Below are 18,137 nucleotides of genomic sequence, written 5' to 3' on the forward strand. Positions count from 1 at the left end.
GAATTCTATTTCTTCGTGTAATTGTGCCTGCTTTGTTCCGAAGCACTAGATTAATCACAGAACCGTTCCCTAATCATTTTTTGCTCCGAAAATCATCAACGTACAAACGATTGTCTCATTATTTATTCTGTGTTCTACTGGCCTTTCTACCTTATTATGTAACATGTATTATATTGTCTCAATCGTATTTTGTTAGTAAATTATGAGCTTATTTTTATTATCTCACCGCTTTCGTTCCGCTTTTATATTACTCTTTGAGAAACTCTATTATTTCTGATGACGTAGGATAGCTTTCATCAGACCGATTCTTCAATTATCATGATGCACTTTAAGTATCATTTTGAACTTATAAAATAAATCAAACTGTTTTTTAGTAATTTTAATAAAGAATTAAATAAATCAAAATGTTTCTCCTTATTATATATTATGTACATATTCTTTTGTGCTCATAATTCAGAATAGTTAAATTTCAACATTCTGAAACTCTTCCCATACTTGTTTAATTTTATGGATTATAGTTTATATACCTTTTATGCAGTAATAAGTCTCAAAGCACTATTCTCTAATGATCTAATGATATCCACATATTATTAGAGAGAACAATGTCTACATTCTGATATGTTTGTCTTTTATATATATTTTTTCATTGACTAAAACTGTAAAATATTTACCTTTTTTTACAAAACCTCTATATTTTCCTTAGCTAAATGGTAATTTTTTATTTGTTAAATTTTTATAAGAAATTATTGATTTATTACTTGCAAACATCAATCACACAAAAGCCTTAAGAAAAGTAAATACATAAAATGGTGAGAAGAAAAAAGTGTAAAATTAATACTAAAATTGGTACTTATGCATATGTATGAATACCTTTCACCTTCCACTATGTTAGTAACGATCATCAATTCTGAGATAATATACACTGTATTTATTCGTTGCATGTGTTAATTATTCTTCATTTATTTTTCATTCATTTTTCATTATATTTTATGGTGTTTCTTTTGTTTTAACTTTCAAATTTTCTTCCATTTCCCATTGTTTGTCTTACACATTGGATATTTTAACAGCATAATGAATTAACAATGCAGGATATATAGGTAAAGAAAGCAAAATATTTAAAGGATAGATTTGTTTCTATGGATATCTTTGATCTTTATCAAATTCTATCCTTATTTTAAAGCAACGTCTCAGGTATCATTTAGTTGTAAATTAGTTTATAGTTAATCGATTAAGCCTTTAATATCTGCTTAATTTCTTTCGCGTTCTCCTTATTTTCAACCTTTTTGTTTCATACAAGTGCAAAGGTAGATGAATATTATATTGTATTATGTAACTACCATTTCTCATAATTTGTGTATTTTCTATGATTCTTCTTACAAAATGCAGCAATATTTATTGTTTAATCTTATTGAACATTTATTCTTCTCTATGACTTGTACGAGATAAGCTGCTGGTATGTATCATCGTTTGAGAATCTTACATCACATACAGTACTCTTCATTATATTTTCTCCTTGTGATTATATCAAGCTATTGTTATACAGAAACTTTTGAGACATTTTAGAGACATTTCATGATAAATATTTTTTTATGAGTAAGAAGTGCCTGTAAGGTATGAAGGTAAAACTATTTCTTTTTTGTTTTCGTTTAGGTATATTCTTTTAAACAGATGTATAGTCAACTCCAAGACGGATACATAAACTTATAGTATTTAGTATCCCAAAGTTATTCAAGCTCGTTGTTACATAAATTCAAAAAAATAACGTTAAGTACAATCGCTGTGTGCAAGTATTGGGTCGCCCAGAAAGTTCGTTCTGATTTACTCTTCTGAATTTACATTTCGATTCGATATACATTTATTGAATTATATAGGTATCATTTTGTTCCACAACCTTTCTCCATCTTTCACGCAACTTGAATATTCCATTCTTCCAGAACCTCTTAGGTTTTTCGGCGAAAAACTTTTCAATATGATCTTTCATGTCGACCAAATTCCTCAAAGATTGGAACGAACTTTCCGGGTGATCCAATACAAATATTTTCCTGATCTTTCTGATCTTTCACTACATAAGACAATATCTAAAAAATAAAACAATTAAATATTATAATAACTTATTTTATTCACACATAGTTTTTAAACCCACTTTTAATATTTTCAATACAAAAAGATATAAATATGAACAAGTAGTATTAAAAACTAATGATAGTATATTGAAACAGGTAATAATGAGTTGATAATAACTCATATGATATACATACAGAAACATTTCTTTATTATATATCTCATAATATAGAAGGAAATTTAATTCTAGTATCTTTATATAAAATTAATAAAGCAAACAAAACAAATGATACATTTAAGGCAGTGAATTTAATATTAATGAATAAATATTAATCTTTGTTTTAGTATGAAATTATTATACATTAATATTTCTTTAAAATTAGTAATAAAAACATTAATTAAATAGTAAAATATTATATAATGTAATGTTGGAAGGAATAAGCTAATTTTAGCACGTAGTAGGCCTTCAGGAAACATTAACACACTTTTTAAGTTCTCAGAATTACTTTTTCTTATGGTAAAAATTATTAGGCCTATTGACTATATTGAAGTGTCTTGATATTAATATACTATTCAGTCTTATGTTGCCTTTCTACTATTTTTCTCATCAATATTTTATGTCTCATAAACGTATGCAAAAGCTTCTGAAAGTAATGAATATGTTAAAATAAATTTAATGTCAGTATCATAACAAAATAAAAATGACAATAAAATTTATACGTCTTACTTTGAAAAATCGCTACTTTTTTCTATAATATGTTCAAATTCAGCAAAGCTAAGTGCACCATCATCATCCAAATCTGCTTCATCAAGTATATATTGGAGAACCTGTTGCATATCTGTCTCGTTTAATCTTTGTGGAGCAGTAAGTCTATCTACAACTTGTCTTAAATCTCCAATACCAAGCATATCATCTCCATCAAAATCTGTATACAATATAATTCAATCAATAGATTAAATTTATAAAGAAACTGACAAATAAAATTTAAATATTACCAAATATTCTGAAAGCATGTTCTGCTTTTACAGCTTTTGGAGCTGCGTCACTAAAAACAGACATCATGTCCAAAAAATCTTCAAACGTACAATCTCCATCTTGACTAGAACTAAAAACTTTACAAATCCGGTCTCCGAAAGGATTTGCTCTTAATTCAGGATATTGTAAGATTTTAGACATTGGAAGTTTTGCATTTCTATTATGACCAACCTTCTCTGGAGCTAGTGCTTTAAACTTTTGATGTGCACTGTCATGCAAAATCAAAATTTCACACATGAATTAGTGACTTTCAATATATAGACTGTTAGTTTAAATACAGAAATATGAAAAGTTGCTAATAATACATAATAATACATAAGAGTATAAGAACTGTTCTTAATTCTATGATCATAATAACTATATAGGAATAACCACAATCATAAAATTATTGATATTTTATTGCATGTTCTGTATGTACGTGTCTATGATACAATTAATAAAATATTGAACATTAATGGTTCTTAGATATAATAAATACAAAATGTTGTATGCCTGAGGGTAAAATATTTTTACAAAATAATCAGAATAACATAAAATATTAGTATTTGAAATATGTATAAAATATCACATTAAAAGAGATCTATTCTTCATTTTGAAACATATATGTAAAATACAAAAGTAAATCTGTTTTTCATTTTTCATAAATACATTCAAATACATTACATCGAAAGATTAAAAATCTAAAGTAATATCTATATTATTATTGTAAAAAACAGAATATAAATAGCTATGCATCTTCCTTTTTCTAATATTAAATAAACCAATGTGTTAGAATAATCATTGTATATTCCTAACTATTACAAGAAGCTATTAATTAAATATTATTTAAATTATTTAAGTATACTTACTGCAGAACTTCTTTTTTCGTAAAATATGTCAAATCCTATAATATAAGAGAGATTAAATAATTAAACAAAATTTATGGATATTGAGTTATTAAGAAGAATCAAATACCTGGTAATCTTGTAACTCTTCTTCAGAAAATTGACTTTTACCTACTCCCATGTTTCATGGAACTCAAAAAATTAATTTACTATCCTCTACACAATTACTAATCAATAATATTTATTTTTTCAAAGCATTAGATTTATGATCTCCTATATTAATGTTATGCTTGTCTTTAGCGCCTCAAACGATCGATAAATTTCTTTTATCTATTCATCTGCAGATAATACAAGATGATATCCACAATGAATAAATATACTGTTTTTTAAATAAATATCGATTAATATCGTATAACAGGAATCTGAACATATCAATTTCGTTACTACAAATTGGTTTATGTGAAAGATATGAAAATTATTATTTAAATTTAAGATAGTTCATGTATATTCATTTACATATACACACTGATATTTTAGATATAAGTCAATGCATCTTAAGATTGTATTCAAATCATATTGAAATTCCTATACATTGTTATGTATAATATAGTATCTATAATTATGTAAAAATAGTTTACTTATTCAATTGTAACAAATACATAAATTTTTTTAATACAGTTACAATTAATATGAGAGCCTTATTTGAAAGATTTTTACATTGAACAATTCAAATTTTTCGAATACTTAAAATTTGTCTGTTTCAATCGTCCTTTGCTTATTTCGGTCTGATTGGTTCCAATATAGGGACCTGTGTCATACTTCTTGTGTTAGTTTGTAGTTACGTTGGAATAGTTACAGTTGGTTACACACAATGGCAAGTTGGATTTGCGCCATTTGTCAAAGTTCATTATAATTTCTGTGCAATTTGTGTTTTTTTTGTTTCTATTTTCTGTATTATATGATGTAAACACTAATCGTCGAATCTTTCCTTATAACTTGTACAACTTAAAATACTTCGTGCCAAAGTTATTTCTAAATTATATAAAGTGCAGTGACATAAATATTGAATAAAATAAAAGAAGGTTAAGAATCGGCTTATTGTAACATTGTAACCTATATAATTTGCTTTCTCTTCGGTTAGTTATTAGTGGACCTGATTTGTTCTATTTAATTACACTAAGTTCAATTATTATAGTTTTATTCATTTTTATTTATATTGCAGTCTGAATTAACAGCCAGTTTGTAAGAAGACATTGTGACATGGTTCAACAATATCAGTCACCTGTTCGGGTGTATAAGCATCCTTTTCCGCTCGTAATGATGGTGCGTTTGTTGTATATTTTTTTATTTCATTATCATTATTTATAGCAACCTATATTACTTTTTAACTTACTGAATTACATTTAGTTTACGCTATATCATGTATATGATGTGTATATTATGTACATATTATGTGTAGTAAGGATTATATTACGTGTGTATATATGCAAATTAATAAGATGAACTATACATAATTTCAAAATTTGGAATTAGAAAACATGAATGCGTTATGTCGTATGAAGTTTGTTAATAATTTATAGTTTGTGTGGATTAAAATGTTATATTACCGCTGTATATAGTTACTTACAAAACTGAACATATACACAATACAGAAATCTGTATGGTTTAAATAACATGACAAATAAAGAGATCTTTTTGTAAATAAAATTGGTTGTAGGCATATGTTAGTAATTAATCATTCAATAAAAGCATAAGAATTATATTAATATAATTTTATTCACTGAAATAAGCAAGATATAAAAATAGTATTTGCTACTACATAGCCTCATAATGCTATAAAATTCTTTGTGCGTGTGATTGTGAGACCTGTATCTTTTTTGAGTAATTATTTGATCTTGTGTAAATTGAATATATTAATTTTAACTTTATTGAGAAATATTACATTATTCTATAAATTTTGGTTACAAATCTTTTTGCAATTCCCAACAGTTTGTTCTATTTGCTATAGAAATGTATGGTTCCTTTTATGCTGTCCTATTATTATAACCGTCATTTTGTGGTATCCAAAACAGTTTCCATTAAAATAATTTCCTTACTTTTCAATAGCATATCAATTATTAATGTTTTTCATTTTGGGAGTAATTTTAATTTACCTGATTATATATTCTCCATTCGTTTTAGTTATAACATTTTTCTTTCCTTGTGTGTCTTATTGTACAATGTCTAATTGTATCTATAAATATAATATATGTATTTCTTATCTTTCGTATAGTAGTGTAAGCTCTATTTATTATGTCTTACAGATTTGCGCTGAAAGTATAATTTTATCATTAATTTTCATGTTGAAATGTTAGTCTCTGGTTTGTTTAAAGCCATAATGCAAACTTTTATTAATATGTAAACAAACAGAAATGATTATTGAACATAACATAACGTAAGTTAAATATATATTTTGGTGCTTTAGAAAATGCAGTTTTTAAGTAACTCTATCTATATAACAATCAATTCAATTTTTGGCAACAAAATGTACATATCATTTTATTTTAATGAATAAGATCATATTAATATAGCTGTATATAGTATTAGGTTATCCTAAAAACTCAAGGTTGTCCCAATAGAACAAACTGGATCATACCTAATTCAGTAAAATAATATAAACAAAAAATGTGCATCTATTATTTCCTTGTATTTCCTTGTAAACCAGAAGAAACATTTGGGACAACCTAATAATTAATACATTGAAGATATTAAAGATGTAGTTGATTCATTCATGCTATATAGTATTTCTATTATAAATTATTTACTATTTACATTATGCTAAAAATGCATGTTAAAATACAACTTATTTTGAAATAATTACATTGTTTTAATAAAAAAGAATTTCAGATGAGCATGAACAAAATAAGTGATTTTATTTCATTTATATATTTTTAATAGTGTTGATATAAAGATTTTTATAAATGCCTATTAACTAGTAAATTAAATTTATTTCGAAGAATAGGTAATTCTCTTTTAATGTAATTTTTAAATTACAAATATTTTGTAATGCACATTTATAATACATTGTATTTAATAGCATACACACATATGTAGTATATAGTGCTCTATATTCATCATCATCCTAGGTTAAAACCGAACTCATATTTTTAATTTTATAGTATATTAGCCTGCATGGAAGAATTTATGTGCATCTATTATAATGCCTTTCATTATAGAAACGATGTATATTCTATTCAAATTATTTATTTATTTACAGCGCGATTTACACATGTGATAACATTATTATTAATGTCGTTATAACATAAATGTATTTTATATATTTTTCACACATTTTAGTTTGCCTTTATTGTTTGTTTTGTGATATAAATAATATTTTCCCTTCTTTCTAACTGCTGAAACATCTAATTCTTATATTGATACAATATATTATTATATTATACTATTATAGTTATATTATGTTATATTATATATTATAGTTATCTGGTACAATAACCTCTATATATTTAAATATACATACTATGGATATATTTCAATATTGTATTATATTATTATATTATAGTTATATTGATACAATAACCTTTATCAATAGTGCATATATTTAAATATACATATTATGGATGTATTTCAATATAATTGAATGTATTCAGGTGCATTATAGATATTTTCCTAATAAGAATATGTAACCTTCAGTTTTGATATATCCAAAATGTTTGTGATAATTTATAATTAGTATTATATATATCGTTGTGCAATTCAACACCATCTTGTCAAATATTATAACAGGTTTAGTATATCATATTTGAAAATTGTTGGTTAGTAAATATATTTGACTATTAGTTGCCATCATGGAATATAATAATTGAATAGTAGTATTACCAACAGAGGTGTGCAAGAACCCGAAAATATCGGGTCGGATCAGGTCGAGAAATTTTTTCGGGATTGGATCCGGCCCCGAAAGTATCGTGAGACTCGAGACAGTCTCGAGAACCCGGACGATATTTCTAACGACTAGCTATATAGTGCTTGCCCATTCTATAACAAAGCTAGTTGCAAAACATTGTTTGAAAACGTTGTTTTCGAAATTGTCAGGAATTCCAATATTTTCAAGTCTCAAAATACTTTCGGGAACCGACCCGATCTTTGTTCGACCTGTTTCGAACATCGGGTACCCGCACATCTCTACTTAATGAGTGCTGGACGTAGAATTTTCAATTTTTCGTGCATTTCTTCGATATACTGGTAGTATATTTCGGCTGTGATAGTCTCTTTTAAAATGAGTAGTGAAGTACTCCAGTTATATTCCACTAATTGTTAACAATATCTTCCGAGGATAAAGTGACAAGGTTTCGAAGCATGAACAGTCAACTGATCTTTATCGAATCACTGCGAAGATCTCTTTCGATTATCGTAAAGAACTTACTTTTCAATGTTGATAGTAATGCGATTAAAAAATGGCTCTTAATTACATGTGGTTAATAACGACGAGTACACATTCAATCACTGTAGCCCATATCTTGACATTTTTTCACATGACGCGACACGGCGTCTCGTCGGTACGAGACACGAACGGCTCGCAGTGTATCGGACATAATTTTTCGACGACATCTACTTTAAACGGAATCATTGAAAGTAAGTTATTCTTCACAAATTTTCGTTTCGTTCTGAGGTTCAAGGTCAACTGAAGGTCACCTTATTGTAGGTAGTTGAATTCGTTCTCTTAGCGGCTGCAACGAAATGTAAAAAATATATAAGATAACTGTTAAAAAACTCAAGATCATCTTGATTTCTTAGATACTATAAGGCATCAATAAAACACAATGTATTCATTTGATCAAAATTCTTAAATACAATAAATTTCACTTCAAACATTTTTTGATAAAATCAGTAGATAACAAGTTATTTCGAGCGATAGCTTTACATATAGCTGTGTACATATATACTATATATGTTTATATTATAAATATGTACATGACATTACTAATTAATAGAATATGATATAGAAATAAAATGATCTTGTAAATCTTAAGGACGTGAGATATTGAATGCGAAACAGTTGAGTAATAAGTTTAAACTTCTTAAAATATCTATAAATATTACAAAATTAAATATCTCAAATACATATAAGTACTATCGACTTGTATTTGGTGTTTATGAAAATTTTTTCCTTTTGTATTTTTAAGCGAATTCTATTAATCTATTATATTATTTCTATCAGTAGTTTAAAATTTTTTATTTGATTCTGAAAATCGAATCGATACAGTGCATTAATATCATATTGGCGAGACATTTTATATGTGTAACTCGTAATTAACCAAAATTCGAATATTAAAAATTCGTCGAAAAAAGAGAAATGTCATTTACATATCTTTCATATTTTACAATTTCTTCAGTTTAAATATTCACATTTATGTATGCACATGCATTCTTGTATTTACTTCATTTTCAGTTTAATTTTTAAATGAATGCTATAGAGTGCATCTGTTATTTTCAAGAATAATACGTTTAAGGGTACACATCATAAAAAAAGTAAGGATGTTTCTAATAATTTTGCAATATTCCTTGTTTTGGTACGTCACATATACAGTTTCAGGTGTTTAATTTAGAGCTAATTAATCCTTCAAAGACAGTAACAAAAAGTAGAATACCATTTAAATTGCATTTCACTGTATCTCATTTACTCTCATTGATTCTCACTCTCATCATCAATTCAGATCCAAGAAAGCAAGCGGCAAGTAAGAGCAGACAATTCCTGACGTACCTACCTCCCTCGTTAACTGTCGTGGTGCGAGCTTGCAAGCTCCTGAGGCTGCGACAGCTAAGTTAGGCATCAACGAACAGTGGACATATCTCAGTAAGCAAATCAGAATATGAAACTGTCACAAACAATGCATGAAAAATTTGAAAATTGTTATACAATTACCTTCGTAAATGAGCTTCTTGGTGGACGGTATTTTGTACTTCAAATTATTGACACTGATAATAGTGTTATATCAAACTTATAATTATCATATTCTCTCATATGCTGTGTGCAAAGATACAGGATGGAATGTCTATATAAAGAGAGATTACGGACATAAAAGATAAATATTGAAACTGAAGTATTTTTATGTACTAAGATCTCAAAAAAAATAGTTAAAATTTTTAAAAATTCAATTTGGAAATTTTGTAAACATAAACGAAGATTATTTTTAAAAAATGTAAAGCAGTGAGGATAAACATATTTATTGTTCGTTTCTAAAGCGATACATAATCTTGAATTTAGAAATGAAATTTTGCCTCGTAAGAATAGTGGTGTGAAATACTTTCTGCATTCACAAGTTAATTAGATAATTATTTAAAAAAGGGAGCCCCAATTCTAGTTTTGTTGGATTTCGGATATGTTACAGAGGGGAGGGCCCTGAGTCCTGAGTAACACGTACTTCGTCCGAGGCGTGGGATCATCGTAATTCAAAAGTTAGACTAGATTAGATTTTTTGGAGGATCTGGACGCTCGGCCCCCATATATAACTTAACCTAAACTAATCATACCTTACCGCTGTTAGGATAGCAATCCTATTGAAGTAAATGTAATGTAAAAAGTACCATTTTCTTTTTGTCACAACTTTTGAACCACGAACGTCCCATGCCATGACAAAGTGTATGTTATTCAGAACTCGGAATCCTCTCCTCTACAACATATCCGCGATTCAACAAAATCGGAATTGAAGCTCCCATTTCTATATAATTACCGTTAATTATTCTGTTATGACTCGTTAAACTCATAACCAGTACTGTTTGAAAATAGCATTGATCAATTTTAAATTAGAAGAGGAGTGACATAGTAATATTAGAAATACAGTAATACCTCGATACTTGCCGGACGCGATGTTCCTTCTAATTTCAACGTCTTCATCCCCAATATTGCGGGGAGTTCCGCTCAAGGAGTCCTGGTGTTCCCTTTGACATATTACAAAGCTCGACGGCTAAGTAGTATAATTTGATCCGAATTCAAATGTTAATGAGACGATACTAATTCAATAATGAAAATTTTTTATCTTTGACTTTTTTTAAATTAAACTTTTCCTAATGTATTTGTGATACTTTTCTAATTATAGTAAGATGAAATACGATACATCTTAAATCACATTTACATACATACTTAACAAGCAAAAAAAAATAAGTTAATTTTATTAAATAAGCAATAAATAAATATATCGTGTTTGGCCTTATTTTAATCAGAAAAACTTCAGAATTACACCGATGAAAGTTCTATTCAACAAAAATAAAAAATCAACATTTCATTGTTGCACTAACATTGTTTAACTAATCGATATGTTTCTTTTCGTCGATCTCTATCTTTTTCACTCGCGCTATTCTTCTCTACGTTTGGCAAAACAACGGGTTGTACCAATATTTATTGTTAAAATCAAAATAATTGGCGATCGCGTGTCTCGGCTTTCCGGCAATTATCAAGACATTTATTGTATTATTTACTAAAATTTACCTTGAACTGTACGGTTATCTATTCCACTTCATAATTAACTTTATGGCCCAATTTCTTTTTTTAGTAGTTTGTGCTAATCATATGCCTAGGAAAAAAATCAGAAAGTGTATAAAAACTGAAGTTGACCAGTTTGAGTTCTAAGAAATTTAACTATCACATGAAAATATTGTAGCAATGAAGTGCATTGCTATTTACTTGGAGAAAGAACGAATTAGATAGTGTTTAGGATTATTTGCTATTTTTACCAAAAACTTGATCAATTTACTAATATGTGCCCCTGTTTTACTATTTAATTTTGTGTTTTATATTTTACGGATTTTGCATGAACTATTAATGTCAACGTATAACTGTTATATAAGTTCTCACAAATGTTAATTTTGTTTGTAGGCATATGAACGCAGATTTCCTACTTGTCCAAAAATTCCTGTTTTTGTCGGTTGCGAGATAGTTTCAGATGAAGAAAGTAAAAATGGCTCAATTAGAATAACAGAACGACGCTGTAAATTAAATGTTGAAGCACCGTATATTTTAAAAAAGGTATGTATGTAAATATATGTATATGTATAATATAGTATGTAGTTGTTTTTCTGTAGGTTTTCTATATCGGATGATATAGGCTGGCTGGGTCAAGTAATTTTTCTATTTTTCTCATAGATGGAATGGATGATATGGAGCGTTCTTGTTTTTTATGGATTGTTTCGGTGTCTTTTTCCTCTTTCGTGGTTCTTATTGATTCTGAAAGTTTAAAGATTAAGTCTCTTAGTTGTATCGGCTGCAAGTGAGAATCTTCTCACGATATCAATAGCGGTCTTTTAATCCCGATTTTATTTATACTTGGTTCTTCTGTTTTGTCGGTTTGATGTCTTTTAATGTTCTAGGAAATTTGGAGGAGATTTGGACTTGTGGTAGTCTGAAAACTATTTATAGCTACTATTTTCGTTTGTGTTGTTGTTATTTTGAGCATCGTTTAGCAATGTATCTCATCTGTTTGCACATGAAACCGTTCTGCTATCCTGTGTGGGTGAAAATTTTGTTTTCAGTGAACGACCTTCGTATGATTTTAGCATCCTCTGAGTATACATAAACTTGTTGTCTCAAGCTAAGTATATGTGAAAATTCGGGATCAGAGATTCTTACTTTTAAATATGTTGTTTTCAACCAAAGTTTTATGTTGTGTTTTTTAAATATCCTGGATTGTACAGTTGGAGATTATTGGTGCAATGTTCAATGTCTATGTTTTTATTATTCGTTGTTATAGACCTATACAGGGTGGTTGGTAACTGGTGGTACAAGCGGAAAGAGGGTGATTCTACGCGAAAAAAGAAGTCGAAAATATAGAATAACAATTTTTCTTTTGAGGCTTTGTTTTCGAGAAAATCGACTTTGAATTTTCGCTCGGTACGCGTGCGGTACGTTATAACGGATCTCGCTGTAGATCGTTGTCTCGATGGAAAAATTAAAAAAAAAAATTTTTATTCTATATTTTCGACTTCTTTTTTCACGTAGAATCACCCCCTTTCCGCTTGTACCTCCAGTTACCAACCACCCTGTATTTCGATGTTTGGTTTACAAGGGTCAATTTTTTGTACAAGTACATGCAAACTCTTTTGTTCGAAATTCAATAAATATTTTATTGATTTAGGTCCTATTATATTTCCGATGGCTCAAGCATATTCTTTGATTATGGCTTGATCCTTAGTGCGTATTCATATTTTATGACATTCACGTAGGACGTTTTCGGTTCAGTTTCGATTCATGATTTGGGTTCTTTGCTCACTGATCGACTAGGTGAGATTCCTGTACTCATAGATATCACGTATGTATTAGTCCTCTGTTTCTAGCATGATAATATGTATAGTATACGTATATAGGAGCCAGGAGTCAGTTGGTGTAGTGGTATTGATATTACTACCACTACCCTAGTATCACTAATATTAGCATCATTTCTTTCGCTGCCACTATCACTTGCTTCAGGATGGCACATACTGGAGATACGTGATATTGTCAAATACGTCCTATCGCGATGGAAGTCAAGGCAAGATTATTAAGGATGTTATTTGCGTAGTTTATAGGTTAAACTTAAACAAAATATTTAGTATATGCGCATACATAGATTATCTATATAATTCGTTAATTTATATGAATAAAAATATGCTTTAGAAAAATATTATTTGATCGCAGAAAAGATATCTGATCATTTTATAGTTGGGTCACCTCCTTAATCGCAATGAGATGTTTCAAGAAATGTAAAATAATCTAAAATATAATAGAAGTACTATTTCGTCGAGTAATCTACATAACAATTGATAATCACTTCAAATATGTAAAACTTATATGCTTTTTATTCATAAAAATAAGAGTAAGATACATTTTTTAATAATGTACATATAAAACACCAAACATTACATCTATACAAAATTTAATCGATATGTTTTCGTTCTTCCCTAGAAATTTTTACTCTTGTCGTTTGTTTCAGATCATTGGAGTAGATTTTGTATACTTTATTCAAAGGAATGTTTTAAATAGACGAAATAGCGTTCTAGAAATAGAAGCGTATAATGAAAGTTTTTCATCTAGAGTATCGGTTATCGAAAAGTGCAGATATTTTGTAAGTATTTAGCATAATTTAATCATTATTTGACATTTTTATTGCCATTTCTAACATATTTTATTTTTGTATATAATATGTCGTGTTTATAATTTATGAAAAAATAATATATGATGTAGTTAAAGAACTTAATTTGGTTAAACAGAGTAAGTTCTACAACAAACATTTCATAAATAAATGATTTATATAAAAGTTACAAAAAGAATTTCTTTAATAATTTATCTTTAACAACAGTTCAATATATGGAGCTAGGAACATATTTAGTGAATTGCTTGTGTTTTGGTTTAAAATAGAAAATCTGTAAAATTTAAGAACAATTTTCTATTTAATAATCCACAAAATACCTAATCTTAATTATTATATTAGCGATACTGCTTTGCCGTACCGGTATATTTAGCATGCGTTACTAATTATGTATCTATTAAAGGAGAGAATTATTATGAAATTGGTGGAATAGTAACAGAATAGATAAATGTTTAACTTTAACTAAACTTCTTTCCATTTCCCTTTCATATTTATTTAATTAAAAGCTAATTGGTTAAACTTTTATTAAACTAATTAAAACATTCTGTTTGAAAATAAACTTCCTTCCAACGATTTAAATTTTAAATGAGTCGAGTATTACGATTTTAGTGTATATTTTACTATTAAGTGTATTATTTATGAATGTAATTATATTTTTTCTGCCTAAAGCGATCATTTGCTATTCATGGTTGCTTCGAGACTTTTATTCCTGGCGATGAGTAGAATACGTTGCAATAACAAATTTTCAACTTTGAAATTGATGCTCATGGTCAATTTTTAACGAACTATTTTTACAAATCTCCACTGTCCCAGAGGTGTAGAACTACGCTATGGTGTTTTTTTTTATACTTACTTTTTATAAACCCTTTTGTACACCAGCTTTATAATACCATATGTGTCGTTATGATATTTCGACCTTATTCTACTTTATTGTTAACCTTTTGTAAACCTTTGATTTTTGGAAAAATAATTTCAATAATTTCTAAATTTTTTAAAAATTATTTCAGAGTGATATTTCAGTAAAAAAGTTTCTTGTCTTCATATTACTTGTTATGTAATATGAATCATTAAAACGAGTCATGTTATTTAAATTAAAAAAAAAATATTACGCCTTCTGTTCTACTGTATACTATGGATGAATGAAAATCAACTCGAAATCTATATACTAATTTGAGAGTAGAATCGGTTAAGAAATACTTTACTGTTGTATGGTGGGAGCTTTTAATAGTCGCACTAAACCTGACATTTTTGAATCAGTTCCATTTATGGCAAAACACGTCTATGCGTTTACCTTCGTTCATACATTAGTATAATATTGTAGTATCGTGGACGAGGGGCCTGGGGGGGGGGGTGTCGTGCGAATTATAAACAAGCGGTTACTGAGCATGTGCATGATGGGGCTTAAACAAAAGATATGAGGCTAAGACAAAAGACAAAGGGTTGCAAAGGGACATAAACGAATTAACAGCAGTATGAGTTGAGAAGCCAGAGAGTGCGGATTGCGCTGTCGAGATAGTGTTGTTAGCGTTGTTGAGAGAGAGTTGAATCTGTTTTGACGAGAGTCGTTAATTAATTATAATACGTTGTTACGATTAGTTCATGTTAAATAACCATTGTTTTCTGTTTAATCCATTTATTATTAATAAACTAATTATTATATTTACGATACTACAATTGGGGGCTCGTCCGATGATTGGACAAGACAGAAAGCGAAACGTTTAACAGAATTATTCGTGCTAGTGCGATAAAAGACGATATCGTTGAACGTTGAAGTTCGTGTAGTGTTGAGAAAAAAATAATAAAAAATGGCAAACGTTGAGGACGAACGATTGTCAAGTGAAGAGGGTTTGACGCTGGAGGAATTAAGAAACAAGCTTGTACAGATGAATCAACCAATATCTGGTGCGAAGTCAGTATTGATTGCCAGGTTGAACCGAGTGTGCAGGGCTGGCCGATCGACTCCTAAAGGATCGAAGTGCGGCGAAGAATTAACAAACCAGCGAGACCTAAGGAGCGGGCAGAGAGATGAGCGCAATCAAGAGGGAGACGAAGACCTCGAGAAGCCGAGGACGAAGGAGTTGAGAGCGCGCCTCGCTAGTTTGGAGTTAAAAGTAATGGGAAGAAAAACTGAACTGCGCGCACGACTACAGGCGGCCATGGATGGAAACAATACGCCGTCGGAAGAAGAAAGCGACGACGAAAGTGAGGATGAAGACGATAGAAAAAACGTAAGAGAATACAAGTTCGATAATTGAGCTTCAAAGACGTAGAGGACTCGTTAGAGAAATTCAGCGGGGATGATCTGCTGAGTATAAATCGGTGGATAGAAGATTTTGAAGAAATGGCAGAAGTGTGTGGTTGGTCAGACGTCCACATGGTAGCTTACGCCAAGAAATTGCTCACAGGCTCTGCTCAGGCTTTCGTACGACAAGAACGATGCACGAGGTCCTGGGCAAAGCTAAAAAAAAGCGCTGAAGGATGAATTCGAGAACGTAGTGAGTGACCAGCAGATACATCGCGAGCTAGCACATAGAAGGAAAAAAGCAGATGAGAGTCTGCAGCAATATATGTATAATATGGTGCGAGATTGCGGGACAAGGAAGGGTTGATACACAGTCGTTAGTTAACTATATTATTCAGGGTATTCCTGACGAGGTCACAAACACGGCTACGTTATACGGAGCCAGGAACATCCAACAGCTGAAAGAGTGCTTTAAGCAGTACGAAGCGATGAAAAAGGATATGAAAGCGAAAACAAAATTTGGGACGCAAGGACGATATGGGAAAACGATCAGAAGTGCGAAATCAGTCGAGGCAAACAAGTAGTGACAAAAGAAGATGTTTTAATTGTGGTAATGAGGATCATTTAAATGCTGAGCGTCCGAACAAGTCGAGAGGACCTAAGTGCTTCAAATGTAGAGGGTACGGACACATAGCATCGAAGTGCGACAACCTGAGCGAGTCCCTTAAAGAGGTTGGTAGTGTGTTTCGATTATTACCGACGAAGCGTGGTAAAGACGTTAAGATCGGAAATTTCGAATTGAGCGCGCTGATAGACACCGGTAGCGAATTAACCTTAATGCGAGCGGATCAGTATGTAAAAATTGGAGCGCCCAGATTAAGTCAGAAAATTGTTGAATTTCGCAGTATCGGGTCCGAAAGAAATTGTACACTCGGAGAATTTTCGACGAATATTTTGATAGATAATGAGTCGTACGATATAACGATACATGTAATTTCAGATACCTTGATGCCACACTCGTTGATAATTGGCACAGACTTCTTGAATACTGTCGAATTAAACATAAAGGAAGGAAATGCTTCTATTCGTAAAGTAGAGGAAAAAGATTGCAATAGACTCCCAGAGGTGTTTAAAGTAGATATAGAAATACAGCAAGACGAAGTAATAGATCAGTCTCAATCTGACTTTGCAAACCCGATCGTAGTTGAAAAAAGGAACGGATCTCTTCATGTTCCTATCGAGAAGAATAGTAGAGAATGTACGGCAGTTGTAGTTCCCACGAGTGCTTGTCTCGAGGGCACCGTTGTAATGAGCAAAATTTTATTAGATGAATCGGTTGCGAGGAACATAACCGCGGTAGCGTCGGGTGGAAACGACACGGACGGTTGCAATGAAGTTTTCGTAGGATATACAGAGTATCGTGCGAATTGTAGAAACGAACAAACAAGTTCTAACGCGAATTCTAAGAAGCGAATGAAAAGCGAGAATGAGGCGGCTACGGAAAAATTTGAGGTAGTGCGAAGGCGAGTTATCAATCCGACCTCTTGTCGGCGAAGGGCGTTTAACAAGAGACGCAAGAAGGCGACAACATACAAGACGGGAGATCTGGTGGCGATCAAGAGAACGCAGGGCGGTCCTGGGCTAAAGTTGCATTCGAAGTTCCTTGGGCCGTACCACGTGGTGAAAGTCTTGCAGAATAATCGCTACATGGTGCAACGTGAAGGCGAACACGAGGGGCCGCAAACGACCTCCACAGCGGCTGATCATATGAAGTGATGGAACATTGATGGTGTTAGTGACGGGAGTGAAAGTAACGATGGTGAGCACATCTGAGGGCAGATGTGTTTGTCAAGTATGGC

General features: G+C 30.4%; 2 protein-coding genes across 6 annotated transcripts in view; one reads left to right on the top strand and one right to left on the bottom strand.

Moving 5' to 3' along the window:
• Positions 1-2,469: 2,469 nt before the first annotated feature.
• Positions 2,470-4,476, bottom strand: LOC138178171 (calcium and integrin-binding protein 1). 2 transcript variants are annotated; one of them, XM_069109729.1, is made up of 5 exons: positions 4,052-4,476; positions 3,946-3,980; positions 3,058-3,305; positions 2,789-2,987; positions 2,470-2,702 (listed from the first exon to the last, which is right to left on the bottom strand). In XM_069109729.1, the coding sequence occupies exons 1-5, from the start codon at positions 4,100-4,102 to the stop codon at positions 2,684-2,686; spliced, it is 552 nt and encodes a 183-aa protein (XP_068965830.1). In that variant the 5' UTR covers positions 4,103-4,476; the 3' UTR covers positions 2,470-2,683. The 2 variants fall into 2 exon arrangements, with proteins under 2 accessions (XP_068965830.1, XP_068965829.1); XM_069109728.1 differs by having other exon boundaries at positions 2,470-2,705; positions 4,052-4,462.
• Positions 4,477-4,757: 281 nt separating this feature from the next.
• The window catches only part of retm (real-time), a 47,478-nt gene continuing 34,098 nt past the window's right edge, over positions 4,758-18,137 (top strand). Inside the window, exons 1-4 of one of the 4 annotated variants that reach the window (XM_069109680.1) lie at positions 4,758-5,057; positions 5,144-5,244; positions 11,792-11,941; positions 13,881-14,012. In XM_069109680.1, the coding sequence (XP_068965781.1) occupies positions 5,182-5,244; positions 11,792-11,941; positions 13,881-14,012 (345 nt within the window). In that variant the 5' untranslated portion in view covers positions 4,758-5,057; positions 5,144-5,181. The remainder of the gene's footprint in view (positions 5,058-5,143; positions 5,245-11,791; positions 11,942-13,880; positions 14,013-18,137) is intronic. The other 3 variants (XM_069109681.1, XM_069109682.1, XM_069109683.1) reach the window with 3 other exon arrangements.

Source organism: Bombus flavifrons, chromosome 3, assembly GCF_040668555.2.
Source record: "Bombus flavifrons isolate JBK064 chromosome 3, iyBomFlav1_principal, whole genome shotgun sequence".
In the NCBI taxonomy this organism is placed as follows: Eukaryota; Metazoa; Arthropoda; class Insecta; order Hymenoptera; family Apidae; genus Bombus; species Bombus flavifrons.

Bases quoted from the DNA above. Each gene is read 5' to 3' on its own strand.
- LOC138178171 (XM_069109728.1), bottom strand. From the start codon at position 4,102: ATGGGAGTAGGTAAAAGTCAATTTTCTGAAGAAGAGTTACAAGATTAC. The intron at 3,306-3,945 runs GTAAGTATACTT...TTTGCATGACAG, and splicing joins ACGAAAAAAGAAGTTCTGCA to TGCACATCAAAAGTTTAAAG. The intron at 2,988-3,057 runs GTAATATTTAAA...TATTGTATACAG, and splicing joins ACATGCTTTCAGAATATTTG to ATTTTGATGGAGATGATATG.